The following is a 15,932-nucleotide window of genomic DNA, read 5'->3' as shown; positions in this document are numbered from 1 at the left end:
TCTGTACTACCTGTTCATTGTTATTTATGACTGCGTTTTTTCTTCTATTGAGAGGCTGACCTCTGTTAAAACTATTTAAGAGATTAAAATAAGCTTTTATTGGTAGTCTGATAATCTTTCATTGGTAGTCTGAAACCACAGACCTCGATGTTAACGTTTCTTGCACTGAACATTGCACATTCAATCCATTTAAAATAGAAGTGCAACCACACTTTTGCATGCCTTTAAAACGTGATTGTAATGGAGCCAAAACTGGAAGACATCTATAACTGACCGACATAATGACGTTTTTGCATGTGTTAATCACTGATCAAAATAAAAAAAAACGGATGCGCTGATCCACGGTGACTGCCTCAGCCATAGTCAATCTATCATCAATAAGTCCACTCCTATTTATAGTTTATCTCCTGATCTTGACAAAATAACTTTTGTTATTTTTTTATATATATATTTTTTCTGATCTCGACAAAACGAGGGCATATTTTTATTTATTTATATATCCTCTCTGGACTGTCATAGGCCAGAGCGTTTGCACCTGTCTTTTCAAAAGGTGAATACGCATTGAGTATGGAACAAGAAGAAAGTAACACTGTGTGTGTCAGTCACGTACTTTCACACTTCATGGTGTTCAAGGTCTTTGGCATGACGTCATACTGAGCAGCAACTTTTGTCGGACACAACAGTTGTGGCTAGATGTATACAGCTACGGACGGAAGTGATGCATAAATCGTCAAAAACCTTTTTTTGTATTTTCTGGGAGAACGTTAACGAACCCTAAAACGAACTATTGTCCTAACCTTAACCTAACTATCCTAACCTGCTACGTTAATTATCTTAACCTGCTGCGTAAGTTCTCCTAACCTGCTACGAAAAGTAAATGTCCTTAGCTTTATACCATCTAGTCCTCACCGGGAGCTCAATTATAACCGTTGCGTACATTTAATAAATATCTGCGTGTGCAATTTCTGAAAAGACTGCACAAGCAGGCTACAGGTCTACTTACAGTGGTAGTCTATACACTTCAATGCAAAATATCAACTGTCTATTCAACTGTTCAATTCTACTGTAAGTTATAAACCGCGCTCCCTTTCTGATGCAAAAACTTGAAATTACAATATCTAATAGGCACAATGAGAGATGTGCATGGTAATTCGCTGTATGTCTACTTCGGGAATATGAACTCATCATGGCCAGCAAAGGTGAGGAATTTATTCTACAATGGTTATGACACTGTATATGTACAATGTTAATAAATTAAATAGTGTCTACTGAAGAAATGTAACATTACAGTATTCAGATGCAGTAGCCTACAAATGTCAATGGAAAAGGTGAACCGTCTGTTCTACTGTTAAACTGCGCTTCAGTTCGGGTCAAATAGAGCAAAATACTTGAAATGGCTTATCTATTTGCTACTGTGAAGTGGTTCCAATTAAATAAGAGATGGAGCGAATGGTAGACTATCCTAACTATTTCGCGAATATTAAACCATCACAGTCAGCGTAAATAAATGAGGCCCCTGGCCCCCGTTTAATTTTTTAAATTCAGAAAAGCTGCCGGGTTTGTTGGAGACGTCACATCTAGGAAAGCGCACATTCATGTCTAGGTGCATTGGTCAGACACAATAAGATTATCTTTGTTTTTCTGGAAAAAACAGCCAATGACTCTCGTATGAAATAGCAAAGTAACGTAATACTTATCTTAGATTATAGTATTACTCCAATAGTTTCCCAGTTTTGATAGCCAGCAGCGTCAGCTAGCTGTCTGTCCAACGAGCTAGCTAGCTAACGGTAGCTATGTTTACTTCGTCTACGAGCTTCGTTGAACAGTCATGGGTACAACCCTGCGAGGAAAATATGGGCGATTGTAAAGTTTAAACGTCTATATTGGCTATTAATACGTTTTGTTTACGGACATCATCTGACGGTTGAGCTAAGTTGAAGGTACTAGTAAGGCTAACTTGAAAGTTGTTTAGCTAGCTAACGTTAGGTACCACCACTAACGTTAGCTGTTATAAGTAGCTTAGCTATCAAGCTAACAGTTAGCTAGTAAATGCTTGATTTACAGCATAGCTGGCTAACTATACATGTAGTATAGCCAAATGTAACATTGTACTATGCCAATTTGCATAGCCAAATGTAACATTAATCGTTCATGTTATTAACGTTACAGCAATGGATAAGCCTCCTTTCAGACAAAACCAAAACTGTGGAGACTGGGAATTCAAAGAGAGATTGGGCATGGGCAGTTTTGCCCATGTCTACCTGTATCAAAATCATGTAAGTATTCCAACTAGCTAGCGAATGTTAGCAACATTTATCTAGTTAACCCTAGTTGTTCTGGATTAGAATAAAGGTAGCTATACATCCGGCTGCCAAATCAGATCTGGAGATATGTTTACAAGTAGGTGAAAGGTTGTCAACCACTTCCTAGATGTAAACAGTAGGCCTGACTGGGTGGCAGATAATGTATCATAGCGTTCTGTTTAGTATGATGTAAGAATGTAAATTGTTGATCTGTATTTGGAGAAAAAAAATTATAATAAGATAATGTATCATAGGTCCAATGGCCACCAGTTGAGAGAAACACTTCGTAGCCTAAAAATAACCTTTGGAATACTGTACTGTTTTGTATTTTTCCCTCTGTGAATTCATATGTACACATCTGTTGAATTGACCAGCTGTTACAGGTTCAATCAAGATAATAGATTATACTTTTTCCCCCCTTGTTTCCAAGGACACATCGGAAAAAATAGCAGTGAAAATGTGTCGTCTGGAGTTAATACCAAGAAACAAAGACAGATGGAGCAGAGAGATCCAGATCATGAAAAAGTTTGTCTTCATCGTATTATCCTTTGTACATCATTGAACGCCACACACATTTGAACAGTGTGACTTCTACCTTTTCACTGATACATTGACATATCGGCATTTGCTTCTTGTTAGTATCAAGTACAATGTTTTTCTTATCTCTTTCATATTCAGGTTGAATAATCTCAATGTAGTGACAGCGCGAGACGTGCCAGAGGAGATGAAGCACATTGCCTTAAATGACCTTCCACTGCTGGCCATGGAGTACTGCTCCAAGGGAGACCTCAGAAAGGTGGACTGCAGAGGATTAATACTTACTTGTCAATTTTCCTTAAAGTCCACGTAAATATGTAATTGTGATTTGAAACCCCTTGGCACCTACATACTCTCCTGGGGGGTTAGAAACACACAGTTAGCCACGTCGCAGTGCCCCTGGAGTAGTTAAGTGGTAAATGCCTCGCGGAAGGGCACGACAACAAAATAGTTTTTTGGGGGCTTGCTCTGTCATGAGGTCTGAAGTATACATTTTATTCTTCATATTAGCAGGCATTTGTCTAACAATGTGTTAATGGTTGAATTTGACAGATGCTGAGCAAGCCAGAAAATTGCTGTGGACTGAAAGAAAGTGAAGTGCTTTCCCTGCTTAATGACGTCGGTATGTACTGTACCACACCGTTGTATTGTGTCAATCGTTGCTCTGCATAGAGCTGATTTTCTGAATGGTCTTAACAGGTTCAGGCATCCAGTATTTACATGAAAACAAGATCATACACAGAGACCTTAAACCAGAAAATGTAGTGCTGCAGGATGTCAACGGAAAGGTAACCCAATATTTATGGACCAGCACACAGAATGTATCACCATGCTCTGTTTTTAAAACAGTCTACATTTTTGTGCTATTGGTGTTGTAAAGTGTGAAATCGACTATGGTGACGTTGTTATTTTGAAAGATTACTGTTCATCTTGCAATGTTACTATTTCTCATGTTTTTCCTTGTTCAGTTGGTTCACAAAATCATAGACTTGGGCTATGCCAAAGACTTGGACCAGGGGAGTCTGTGCACCTCTTTTGTGGGAACACTGCAGTACTTGGTGAGCATAATATCCATCCCCCCCGCAAGCACTCCTAGATTCCTATTGATTCAACGCTACACCATTGTCTTTGTTTGTTTGTTAAAACCAGACATACATAATTGATACATTGCATATCTTTTCCCCAGGCACCTGAGCTATTTGAGAATAAGCCTTACACTGTCACAGTGGACTACTGGAGTTTTGGCACAATGATATTTGAATGCAGCTGTGGATTCCGGCCGTTTCTGCACAATCTTCAGCCGGTCCAATGGTAGATGTCCCTCTGCATTTGATTGTGTCCCCAACCCCGAAGGAAATTAATACATTAACACAGTTTTCAAGTGCTAGTTTTAATTCTAAATTATCCTCCAAGGGGCACTAGGTAACCATCCTAAATAGCCATTTCAATGTTGTTATTCCTCAGGGCCAGCAAAGTGCGGAGCAAAGGTCCCAAAGACATCATGGCTGTGGAGGAATTGAATGGGGAAGTCAGATTCTCCACACATCTACCATACCCCAACAATCTAAGCAGGTCCGACGCCATCACACACTTCATTCTGATGGCGTTATTAACTACCTGTCGCCTAACATCTTTATGTATAGCAGGGTCCTCGAAGGATGTGTATGCTGGTTTTCATCATAACCTTTAGCCACAGACATATTTCTACCTGGGAAACCAGGGGCCTGTTCAGTAGGGTGTCATGTAACAGAGCATTGAGATATATAGACACACACACAGTACCAGTCAAAAGTTTGGACACACCTACTCATTTAAGGGTTTTTCGTTATTTGTACTATTTTCTACATTGTAGAATAATAAGGAAGACACCAAAACTATGAAATAACACATGGAATCATGTAGTAACTAAAAGAAGTGTTGAACAAATCAAAATATATTTTATATTTGAGATTCTTCAAAGTAGCCACCCATTGTGTTGATGACAGCTTTGCACACTCTTGGCATTCTCTGAACCAGCTTCATGAAGTCACCTCGAATGCTTTTCCAACAGTCTTGAAGCAGTTCCCACATATGCTGAGCACTTGTTGGCTGCTTTTCCTTTACTCTGCGTCCAACTCATCCCAAACCATCTCAATTCGGTTGAGGTCGGGTGATTGTGGAGGCCTGGTCATCTGATGCAGTACTGCATCACTCTCATTCTTGGTCAAATAGCCCTTACACAGCCTGGAGGGGTGTTTTGAGTCATTGTCCTGTTGAAAAACAAATGATAGTCCTACTAAGTGCAAACCAGATGGGATTGCATATCGCTGCAGAATGCTGTGGTAGCCATGCTGGTTAAGTGTGCCTTGAATTCTAAATAAAGCACAGACAGTGTCACCAGCAAAGCACCATCACACCACCTCCTCTATGCTTCGCGGTGGGAACCACACATGCGGAGATCATCCGTTCGCCTACTCTGCGCCTCACAAAGACACAGCGGTTGGAACCAAAAATCTCACATTTGGACTCATCAGACCAAAGGACAGATTTCCACCAGTCTAATGTCCAATGCTCATATTTTTTGGCCCAAGTGAGTCTCTTATTGGTGTGGTTTCTTTGCAGCAGTTCGACCATGAAGGCCTGATTCACGCAGTCTCCTCTGAACAGTTCATGTCGAGATATGTCTGTTACTTGAACTCTGTGAAGCATTTATTTGGGCTGCAATCTGAGTTGCAGTTAATTGCCGATTTCTGAGGCTGGTAACTCTAATGAACTTATCCACTGCAGCCGAGGTAACTCTGGTCTTTCCTGTGGCGGTCCTCTGAGAGCCAGTTTCATCATAGTGCTTGATGGTTTTTGCGACTGAACTTGAAGAAAGTTTCAAAGTTCTTAATCTTCCGTATTGACTGACCTTCATGTCTTAAAGTGATGATAGACTGTTTCTCTTTGCTTATTTGAGCTGTTCTTGCCATAATATGGACTTGGTCTTTTACCAAATAGGGCTATCTTCTGTATGTCACCCCTACCATGTCACAACACATCTGATTGGCTCAAACGCATTAGGAAGGAAAGAAATTCCACAAATTAACTTTTAACAAGGCACACACCTGTTAATTGAAATGCATTCCAGGTGACTACCTCATGAAGCTGGTTGAGAGAATGCAAAGAGTGTGCAAAGCTGTCATCAAGGCAAAGGGTGGCTACATTGAAAAATCTAAAATATATTTTCATATAACAGTGTTATGGTTACTAAATGATTCCATATGTGTTATTTCATAGTTTTGATGTCTTCACTATTATTCTACAATGTGAAAAAATAAAGAAAAACCCTTGAATGAGTCGGTGTGTCCAAACTTTTGATTTTCTGTCATGTAGAACAGTGAATCGTGTCAGCTCAATTTATGACAACATTCTAAATGTTTCACCTCATTGAGTAGCATAACTTGAAATTTGAAAACCGGGACTCTTAACTCGAGAGAAACGACCCATGACCTGTATAGAGTGAACCTATTTATTTCCCCTCCACCGAGGGCAATGTTAATTTGCGCTGTGCTCATTCAGGACACTGCTGGAGCGCATGGAGATGCTGCTTCAGCTGATGCTGAAATGGGATCCTATCCAGAGAGGAGGCAAGACCAACGTTGACAGCAAGAAACCCCAGTGCTTTGAAGTGCTGGAACAAATATTATGCATGAAGGTTAGTTCTGTAATGTATCATACTGTATTTCTTGAGCTGACCATAGTGTTTGAGATTCTCTGTCAATGCTGGCCTCATTTATTTGGTTTGGTCTCATAGGCAAAATTCAGTGAACTCTTTATTTCTCCTCAGGAAGTGAATGTGCAATTAATATACTTTTTCAGCAAAATGTTAAGTTTGACTGTCAGTGCTTGATATTTTGGATTGACTCAATCTGCTAGCCAGTCGGCTTCCTTTATTTTACCCATATATTCTCTCTCATTTACAGGTTGTCCACATCCTAAACATGACCACAGCCCAGGTCCACTCCTTCCAACTGGTCCCAGAGGAGAGCCTCCATAGCCTGCAGCGCCGCATCGAGACGGAGACCAAGATTGAGCTGGTCAACCAGGAGCTTTTGCAAGAGACGGGGGTGTCGCTGGACCCCAGGAAGGCTGCAGCCCAGTGTGTCCTTGACGGGGTGGTAAGACTCCTTTTGGTTCCACTCTGCTACTTCGTTGGTGTAATGTTATTTGTTAGAATGTAGTTTTGATTGCCTGGCTTCCCAAACTCCTTGCTCCGCCAAACGCTACACCACGCCCACGGACGTTAGTTTATTCTCCGCAGTGAGTCTGGATCGGAGTACCTCCCTGACAATTTCTAGAATGGAATTCCGTTCAAGACCGTCTGATTGGTCGCAGAAACCGATATGTTGGGCCAGCGCCAAAACACACGTGGGAAAATGTGTCATTGTGATTGATACTGTTTGGTTCGAGATGATCCAATTGCTGATAACTTTGTTTTATACAACACCCCTCATTTTGACTTCACCACAAACAACTTAAATGACGGCTGTCTCAGACTGAAGTATGTAGCAAACGATAGAGCAGCGGAAGAATTCATTTTGAGTCGTCGGGCAGGTTTTCGATGCAACACATTGTACATCTTACTCACCTCTTCAGCATTAACATGTTTAGCATTTGACCCCCATGTAAAGTGATTGTGTGTGCTTTGTGTGTTGTGCAGCGAGGCTGGGACAGTTACATCATCTATTTGTTTGACAAGAGCCTCACCAAGTACTCTGGTCCCTTCAGTGCTAGACAGCTGCCTGATAAAGTCAACGCTATTGGTGAGTACTGTCTTCTCTGCCCGCTGATAAATATTTTGAGCTGTTAAGCCGATTTGGATCTGATTACAAGCTCATGCAATTAGAGGTAGTGCTTTTTTCGTTTTTTGGGCAAAAACAAAATTGTCCTCCTTACATCGTTTGGTTCAAAAATGTCTTCAGTTTGTTCTTCCTTCATATGTACCAAGCCTTATGTAGAAGCTTGTCGTCTTTTTCCCCCAGTACGGGAAGCTAAGTCCCAGCTTCCCTTGGTGATGCTGAAGAAGGTGTGGGGCGAGGCGGTTAGTTACATCTGTGGACTGAAGGACGACTACAGCAGATTGTTCCAGGGCCAGAGGGCTGCCATGTGAGTAAGCCAGCCTGCTGTACTGGAATTAAACAAATCTGAAAGGAAGTGAGCTTCTTTGCGTTGAGACATTACCATATTCCCAAACTGAAATTGCTAAAAGAAGTTCCCAGACTTGCTTTCGAAGAATCGGCCAGTTGCTTTTTCATCTGTGGCGTGTGATTCAATGTTCCCAGTGAGCTTTGCACGCGCAGCCGTGCAGAAGCAATGCCAGCCCGCGCTGAGACGCATGAGATTGAACTGCACTAGTGTTGCCCCATTAGTTTACACTAGCTTTCAGATCAACTTTTCTGATGTGGGAATTGTGGTCGAATTAACATAATATCACCCTCTTTAAATGCAGCAAACCTAACCTTGCAAGATTGAGTCAGCGATTTTATTGTAAGCGAAAAAGGTTGCAGTAGAATTAGTGCATTTTGACAGGTACGAGTGCTCTTTCAATTACCCGCGGGTGCGAGTAGATGCTCTTACCTGGTACAGCCTCAGTGTTCAGTTAAAGCGTTCCAGAAATCGCACAGAAGGCTCACGATGTTCACGAGCGCTGAAATTAGCTCGAGGCTGATGTTTTTTGGAGGGAAATTGGTGTGATCCCGTGGTATCTTGATGTACATTTCTGTATTTGAACAGACAGTTATTCTATTCTGTGTGTGTGTCCAGGCTGAGCCTCCTACGCTACAACACCAACCTGACCCGGTGCAAGAACGGCATGTTTGCCTTCTCCCAGCAGCTGAAGGCCAAGCTGGACTTCTTCAAGAGCAGCATTCAATACGACCTGGAGAAGTACAGCGACCAGATGCATTATGGGATCTGTGAGTGTCTGCCGGCTAATGATTGGTAGTGCCAAGAATAGTCACCCACATGGCCCTGTGTCTGAAATGGTGCCCTATTCCTTATATAGTGCACTGATTTTCATCAGGGCCCATAGTAGAGAATAGGGTGCCATTTCCCAACTTAGGGAATAGGGTACCAGTTCAGAAGCAACAATGGTTTTGTGTTGTGAAAAGATGGAGTTGTTTTCATGAGATTTGGTTCTTTTTACCCCTCAGCGTCAGAGAAGATGCTGAAAGCGTGGCAGGAGAACGAGGGGAAAGCTGCTGCTTATGCACAGGTACCAGCAGGGATGGGGACAAACTTAGGAACCTTGTTGCGTGCATTCCGGGTGTAAAAAATACACCCGGAATATATATTCTCATGTACAATGTATTTTCTTCATTCCAAATTGATTGTTGGTATAGAACACATCTGCCCTTGTTTTGGTAAAAGGCTGAGGGATGGGGCTGGAGAAATGTAACCACTCAAATTCATAGACAGAGCTCTGGATGCAAGGACTGTCCATCCATGATATCAAAATGTATAGTTTTGAGGTTATAAAATGTTTTAGAATGACATTGTTTACAAACATTGGACTAAAACAAGCTTATTTTTGGGGTTCTGATGGGTTACGACAGTTGAACTAAACTCATGACGTAAGACGTTATATTCTTCAGGAATCAATTGGTAGATATCATTAATTTATATGTCCCAAAAAAATGGATGTGGCAACTGCAGATTGCCCCTTTAACCACAGGTCTAGAATCAGATTACCCCACCAACTGTTATCGTCAGGTTAATAAAAGTATGAACCTCTATCAGTGCTCAGGGACAACTATACCTATTACCATTGAAAGACCAGGTGTAATGTGTCTGGTCCACCAGGTGGCAGAGGTGAGCCACCTGGATGAGGAAATCATGTCGTTACACTCAGAGATTGTGGAGCTGCAGCGGAGTCCCTACGCCCGTCGCCAAGGAGACGTCATGGAGCAGCTGTGAGTGTTCTATACTAGGCATGAATGACACGCTCTGTCTCTCCATGAAACGCATCCAGGGTCTATCTGTCTGAGTGATGTTCTATAGATTCCTGGGGTCATTTCATGTTTTCCTGTGTATCTGCACTATACGTTGTTCAAACATTCAAACCGGGTGAATCTTTCCTTTTTAAGTAGAAGTAGATGGAACCTTATTGAGATGTCTGGCTTCTGTGTCCAGCTAAAGCTAGTAGCTGACCTGACAGCTAACCTAATGTTGTTCATTCATTTGCATTGCCAGTCATATACATTTTAGAGAACTGTTTCCCAACCCTGGTCCTCCAGTACCCCCAACAGTACACAGTTTCATTGTAGCCCTTGACAAATGCACCTCGTTTAAGGGCTTGATTAGTTGAGGGCTTGATGAGTAGTTGACAAGTTAAATCAGGTGTGCTTGTCCAGGGTTACAATCAAAATGTGTGCTGTTGGGGGCACTCGAGGACCAGGGTTTGGAAACACTGATTTTAGAGTACTCAAATGCACACTTTTTAAGAAGGAAAGGTCAACTCTTCTGTATAAAATGAATATTCTAAAATAATGACTTGTGTATTTGTTGTTTTCAGAGAGGATAAGGCCATTGAACTCTACAAACAACTGAAGATGAAATGCAGAAGTAAGCCACTTTCGACCAATAAACAGTCACTGCATTGTAGCTGTCGTAAATGTCCATAAGACAGTAGTACTTTTGGATATTGAATAGAATCTGTAATGGTACAACTGTAATTCTAAACACTACCACCACCTGACACCAGTGTGCTGTTCTTCCCTCAGCGCCTGACCCTGATGTGAGCAGCGACAGCGCCGAGATGGTTAAAGCCATCATCCAGACTGTTCAGAACCAGGACAAGGTCCTCCGAGACCTCTACACACATCTCAGGTAGACAGGGTCCGGCACTGTTCAGTGGACTGTCACCTCACCTGGGTCACCAACTGAGCGTTGCAGATAGAAATAGCATGAATAGAGCTGACATGATTCTATACTCTACATGTCAGAGAGGCATGTGTCTGTTCTATGCAATATATTTCTCTCGGAATTCTGAACGTTCCGCAGAAATGTGGTGATATGGCTGCCTAGTTGGATTTTGCCCTCTTTGCTATTCCTGAGGTTTTACCGTCTGCCCCCCCCCCCCCCCCCCATGCAGTAAGATCTTACTGAGCAAGCAGAAGATAATTGCCCTATTCCCACGCATTGAGAAGACGCTGGAGAACATCAAGGATGCCGACAACACTGTGATGCAGATGCAGGTCAAGAGACAGAGAGAGTTCTGGCACCTACTGAAGATTGCCTGTGTGAGTGACGGAGAGGTAGAACCAGAGTTAAGTTAGTCATAAGGTCATGAGATCTACTGTAAGATGGCATTGGGTTATTTTAAATTGTGCAATTTTCTATAGAACTCACTTAGCTAGCTAGGTCATAATAAGTGAACACGTGTTCAGTGTAAGTCATTTGTCTTCTCCCAGGCTCAGAACTCTGCAAGGAACTCGATAGCAGCCAGCCCAGAGTTGTCCAACCCCCTGCAGGTGTCCCAGTGGGCCCAGTCTGCCCAGCCCATCAGCAACCCTCACCCCCTCACCTCCTTACCTGGACCCAACGATAGGTATTGGGCTATACAGTAGACAGATGGAAGGGGTTGACGTGTTATATGTAGCAGAATGAAAAGGAATGCCCTTAGGACAGTAGGTGACTTGTTCTCTCTCTTTCTCCTTCCCTCCAGTGCTGCTGCCCCGCGTCTGCTTCAGGAGAACCAGAAGTACCTCAGTCAGCTGACCAGCCTGATGCAGGAAGCTGCTGACGAGCAGTCCAAAAGCATAGTGGTGAGTTGGGCCGTTTTCTCTCAGCTGGCAAGACTTGTAATGGAAGCCTGGTATTCTGTCAATGCAGTGTCTTATATTTCAGTGTTGCACGTCACCACGTTTTCTGCAGTGTGTTAAGTCACACGCACATCTGTACTGAACAAAAATCATTTTACTGAGTTATAGTTCATATAAGGAAATCAGTCAATTGAAACAAGTTCATTAGGCCCTAAACTATGGATTTCGCATGACTGGGCAGGGTTGCAGCCATAGGGAGCCTGGGAGGGTATAGGCCCACCCACTGGGGAGCCAGGCCCAGCCAATCAGAATGAGTTTTCCCCACATAAGGGCTTTATTACAGACAGAAATACTCCTCAGTTTCATCAGCTGTCTGGGTGGCTGGTCTCAGACGATCCTGCAGGTGAAGAAGCCGGATGTGGAGGTCCTAGGCTGGCGTGGTTACACGTGGTCTGCGGTTGTGAGGCCGGTTGGATGTACTGCCAAATTCTCTAAAATGACGTTGGAGGCAGCTTATGGTAGAGAAATTAACATTACGTTCTCTGGCAAAAGCTCTGGTGGTCATTCCTGCAGTCAGCATGCCAATTGCACGCTCCTTTAAAACTTGAGACATCTGTGGCATTGTGTTGTGACAAAACTGCACATGTTAGTGTTATTTTTTATTGTCCCCAGCACAAGATGCACCTGTGTAATGATTATGCTGTTTAATCAGCTTCTTGATATGCCACACCTGTCAGGTGGATGGATTATCTTGGTAAAGGAGAAATGCTCACTAACAGGGATGCAAACAAAATTTGAGAGCAATAAGCTTTTTGTGCTTCTGGAACATTTCTGGGATCTTTTATTTCAGCTGATGAAACATGGGACCAACACTTTACATGTGGCGTTTATATTTTTGTTCAGTCTATTTATAACGTGGGATTGAAACATGTAGGTACTTGTTAAGTTGGCACCACTGGTGTGCGTCATTTACCAGTCACACTCTTCTGTATGTCCACTCCCTATCAGGGTGGGATTAGGTGTCCCAGGTCAGGAGGGTGATAAGGTTCCCTCTGTCTTTTATCCAACCTTTTGTTGTATTAAGTGGGCTCAGACATGTCCTTAAGGCTAACTGGCTAATCTGATCCATTCAAAACATGTCTGGGGAGGTTGGCTGCCTTTCCTGGAGGGCACTGAGATTGATACTGTGTCTAAACCACAACCCAAACACCATGGTCGTCACTAGTTACCGCAGCCACGAAGTCAAACCCCACCTAATTCTACAATTTGTCTTCTTAAAATGTGATTTTAAACCTTAACCACAATCACACTGCTAACCTTATGCCTAACCCTAGCCTTAAATTAAAAACCAAAAACCACATTTTTGTTCATGGTTTTTCACGATATAGACAATTTTGACCTTGTGGCCACTCCACAGTTAACCCTTTGTTTGTTACAGCAACAACCTTAAAGCTACATTGAGGTCAAGTGTTATGTCATCTCTTTGTAGGAGCAAGATTGGAGCTGGACTAAATACGAAACGTTGTCTACGAAACTGCTCAACCGAAATGTGTGAATACATGTCAACAGCAAACGAAGCACTGTCCATCTCACTCCTGCCTGCCCTCCAACCAAGTAACACTAAGGACAGAATGCTGTTAACAAAATGGAGTCACGGCAGTTTATGTAATAGTACATTTTGATGTGTGGATTTGGTAACTCACTTTAACGGCTAACCTGAGCTTCTTAAAAAGGCAGATCAAAAAATACAAATGCTCAATGGTTTTTCTTCTCCGTTTTCTCATCTGTTTGGTGAGAAGGGGGGATGATGTATCATTTTGTTTTTATATGAACACGACATGTCAGTCGTCCATTACTCTTCAAGCAAATGTCACCTTTTATTTTACCTCACAGATCATTGTGCAAATCTAAGTACCACTATTCATCAAAATCCGTATTTTACTATTATCTTATCAAAGTATCAGAGTAAACTGCATTTGATTGTGAGTCAAAGTTTTGGAATGACAGAGTATAGCTAGAAAGTGTTTGGGCTAAGGAAATGGGACTGATGAGAAAGCTTTCTATGCATGTTGAGCCCCATCATGTCTCGTGATGTGACACAGCACAAGGAAAAGAGAGGGGGAAGGAAATTACAATCAACCAACAGCACTTTGACATTCCCAAGCATCCTCCATCCTGTTTGTGCCGAGGAAGTAGTAGTCAGACATCCGGGGTCCTACATGCCCTCTAGGACCCTATTTATCAGTCTGGGCCCTTGTGACACACCTCTTGTTACATTTCCTGTCCCGTTGGATGATTGTATCAACTGTATTTGAAATCAAGTCATGCATTGATCAAGGGGAAAGGGTTTTGACCATATATAAATTGTTTTTTGATTGACTAAAAGTATTCTATCACGACTAAACACACTTTACATGGAAGGGGGGGAAAGATGGAAATCCTATAGTTACTTTGTGACGTTTGTGTCACCAAGAATGCTGGTATGTTTTTTTCCCCATATGTTGAAAATGTTTAAACCTGAAAATAGAATACCACAAGTTAAATTCAGTTTGTCAGGTGCACTGTCATTCTTGTGTACTTTCTTTTCACTGGATGCTCAATGAATAGAAACATATGGCGGGCCATGATAAATTATTGAATGTACAACCCGAGAGGTGTAACAAAGATAAATTGCACACTTTGCTCCAGAAAGACATGTACATTAAATCTATAAGTTGTATTTATGTCGTTTTAAGTGCAATGGATAACGTTTATTTTGTAGTATTTAAGTGACATGCTATGTCAGTTTCCCTCTTCAAGGTTTGTCACCATCTGATGTTAAAACCCATGTCTGAATGTTTACTTTTTAGTAATTGTATTGTATAGATATCAAACATTGACTTGGTATTACAATAAAAATGGACTTGGCATGAATTTGTATTGCTTTTTATTAGTTCTAAGAAGCTAATGTTTGTGGTGTTCCCTGTTTCTGCGAGTGGTGGCCACTGTCTATATTTTCTGTTCTACCAAATTCCAATGGTGGATTTTTAACTGAGGCTTCCTGAAGACGGAGGCGTCTGTGTGAAGGAGTTGTTTAAAGAATGTTTTGATTATTTAATGGATTGATCGTATAGAATAATCTAGAGCTACAGGCAACGCTGTCTCTTGTGCTTTTGGCAATGATTTCACACGAGGCCTATTTTACATGCTATGCCTAAATACTTATAACCACCAGGCTTATAAATATACACGTTTTTCTTTCCATTATTTCATTACCTACATGTTATTTCAAGTTATCCATTTGTACCGCAACATCACGTTGTTAAAAAGGATGTCTAAATTGGGCATGCCTATAAATGATTAAATTGAAGGAATCTAGGGCTTATGTTAACTTTGATTGTGTTCGATGAAAATGGTAGACCTTTCAAACGTTGACTGCCTACTGTGCCAAAGTGATTTAGTTGTTAAACGGGAGTGAGGGGTGTGTTGATATAATGGTAATTATTGTCAAAATTCCACTTTTAACAACCATCAGAATTAGGCAATAATTAAGAGTAGGCAAAGTGATCATGTCAGGTGAAAATATATATCAAATGTTTTACCGTTGCAACATTTGATGCAGTCACATTCACTGTGGTTGTCTGAAGCAACGTGTGCTGTAGAGTTCTTCGGTTATTCCCCAATTTGCAACAACGTCAATGAGAGTCATCACGATCTTTCCTTTGCGGTACCTCAAACTGTCCTGATAAACTTGTATGAGTTCATTTGACTCCTGGCTCACAGTTTGTCTGGGTACTATCTTAACATCATCCCAAAACCTACTCTGAGCTGTAAGTTTTTTTTTGTCTTTAAAACAGGTTTTAACAGGATTCCTAAGCCCTTTTCTAAGATGCTTTGTGGATATGGGCCAAGTTCTGTTCCTGCACACTAAAGCTGCGTTTACACAGGCAGCCCAATTCTTATCTTTTTTTCACTAATTGGTCTTGACCAATCACATCAGCTCTGAAAAAGATCTGATGTGAAAAGATCTGATGTGATTGGTCAAAAGACCAATTAGTGGAGAAATATTCCGAATTGGGCTGCCTTTGTAAACGCAGCCTAAGAGTCAGTCACTGATTCAATACGTGAGTCACTGACCACTGAAGGATGTGCAGGATATACTGGCCTTGCACTTTCCCCACCCTGTCATTATCACCAATGTTTCTTTGTTTCCGTTGAAAAGAGTCACTCAGCTGGCCATGTGACATATTAGTTTTACTGCAGATGTCAGGAAATGATTTAAGAGCGGGGGCTGAGTGCCTGTGGAGCTGGACAGGTCATGTCCGGCAGG

The 15,932-nt window shown here is 41.8% G+C and overlaps 1 protein-coding gene across 4 annotated transcripts; it reads left to right on the top strand.

Moving 5' to 3' along the window:
- Positions 1-1,171: 1,171 nt before the first annotated feature.
- Positions 1,172-14,536, top strand: LOC139570288 (inhibitor of nuclear factor kappa-B kinase subunit alpha-like). Of its 4 annotated transcripts, none has more exons than XM_071392049.1 (22): positions 1,172-1,199; positions 2,170-2,276; positions 2,734-2,828; positions 2,982-3,099; positions 3,393-3,462; positions 3,540-3,628; positions 3,809-3,898; positions 4,027-4,151; positions 4,305-4,412; positions 6,381-6,516; positions 6,785-6,979; positions 7,522-7,624; positions 7,844-7,967; positions 8,625-8,776; positions 9,014-9,075; positions 9,663-9,772; positions 10,375-10,424; positions 10,583-10,688; positions 10,954-11,101; positions 11,273-11,409; positions 11,527-11,626; positions 13,113-14,536. In XM_071392049.1, the coding sequence occupies exons 1-22, from the start codon at positions 1,187-1,189 to the stop codon at positions 13,176-13,178; spliced, it is 2,304 nt and encodes a 767-aa protein (XP_071248150.1). In that variant the 5' UTR covers positions 1,172-1,186; the 3' UTR covers positions 13,179-14,536. The 4 variants fall into 4 exon arrangements, with proteins under 4 accessions (XP_071248150.1, XP_071248149.1, XP_071248151.1 ...); XM_071392048.1 differs by having other exon boundaries at positions 10,954-11,116; XM_071392050.1 differs by lacking the exon at positions 1,172-1,199 and adding an exon at positions 1,542-1,940 and having other exon boundaries at positions 10,954-11,116.
- Positions 14,537-15,932: the final 1,396 nt, after the last annotated feature.

The sequence above is a fragment of the Salvelinus alpinus genome, chromosome 3 (genome assembly GCF_045679555.1).
Source record: "Salvelinus alpinus chromosome 3, SLU_Salpinus.1, whole genome shotgun sequence".
NCBI lineage: Eukaryota > Metazoa > Chordata > Actinopteri > Salmoniformes > Salmonidae > Salvelinus > Salvelinus alpinus.
This window is presented reverse-complemented; position numbering and strand designations above follow the sequence as displayed.

Bases quoted from the DNA above. Each gene is read 5' to 3' on its own strand.
- LOC139570288 (XM_071392048.1), top strand. The intron at 2,829-2,981 runs GTTTGTCTTCAT...TTTCATATTCAG, and splicing joins GAGATCCAGATCATGAAAAA to GTTGAATAATCTCAATGTAG. The intron at 3,100-3,392 runs GTGGACTGCAGA...TGAATTTGACAG, and splicing joins CCAAGGGAGACCTCAGAAAG to ATGCTGAGCAAGCCAGAAAA.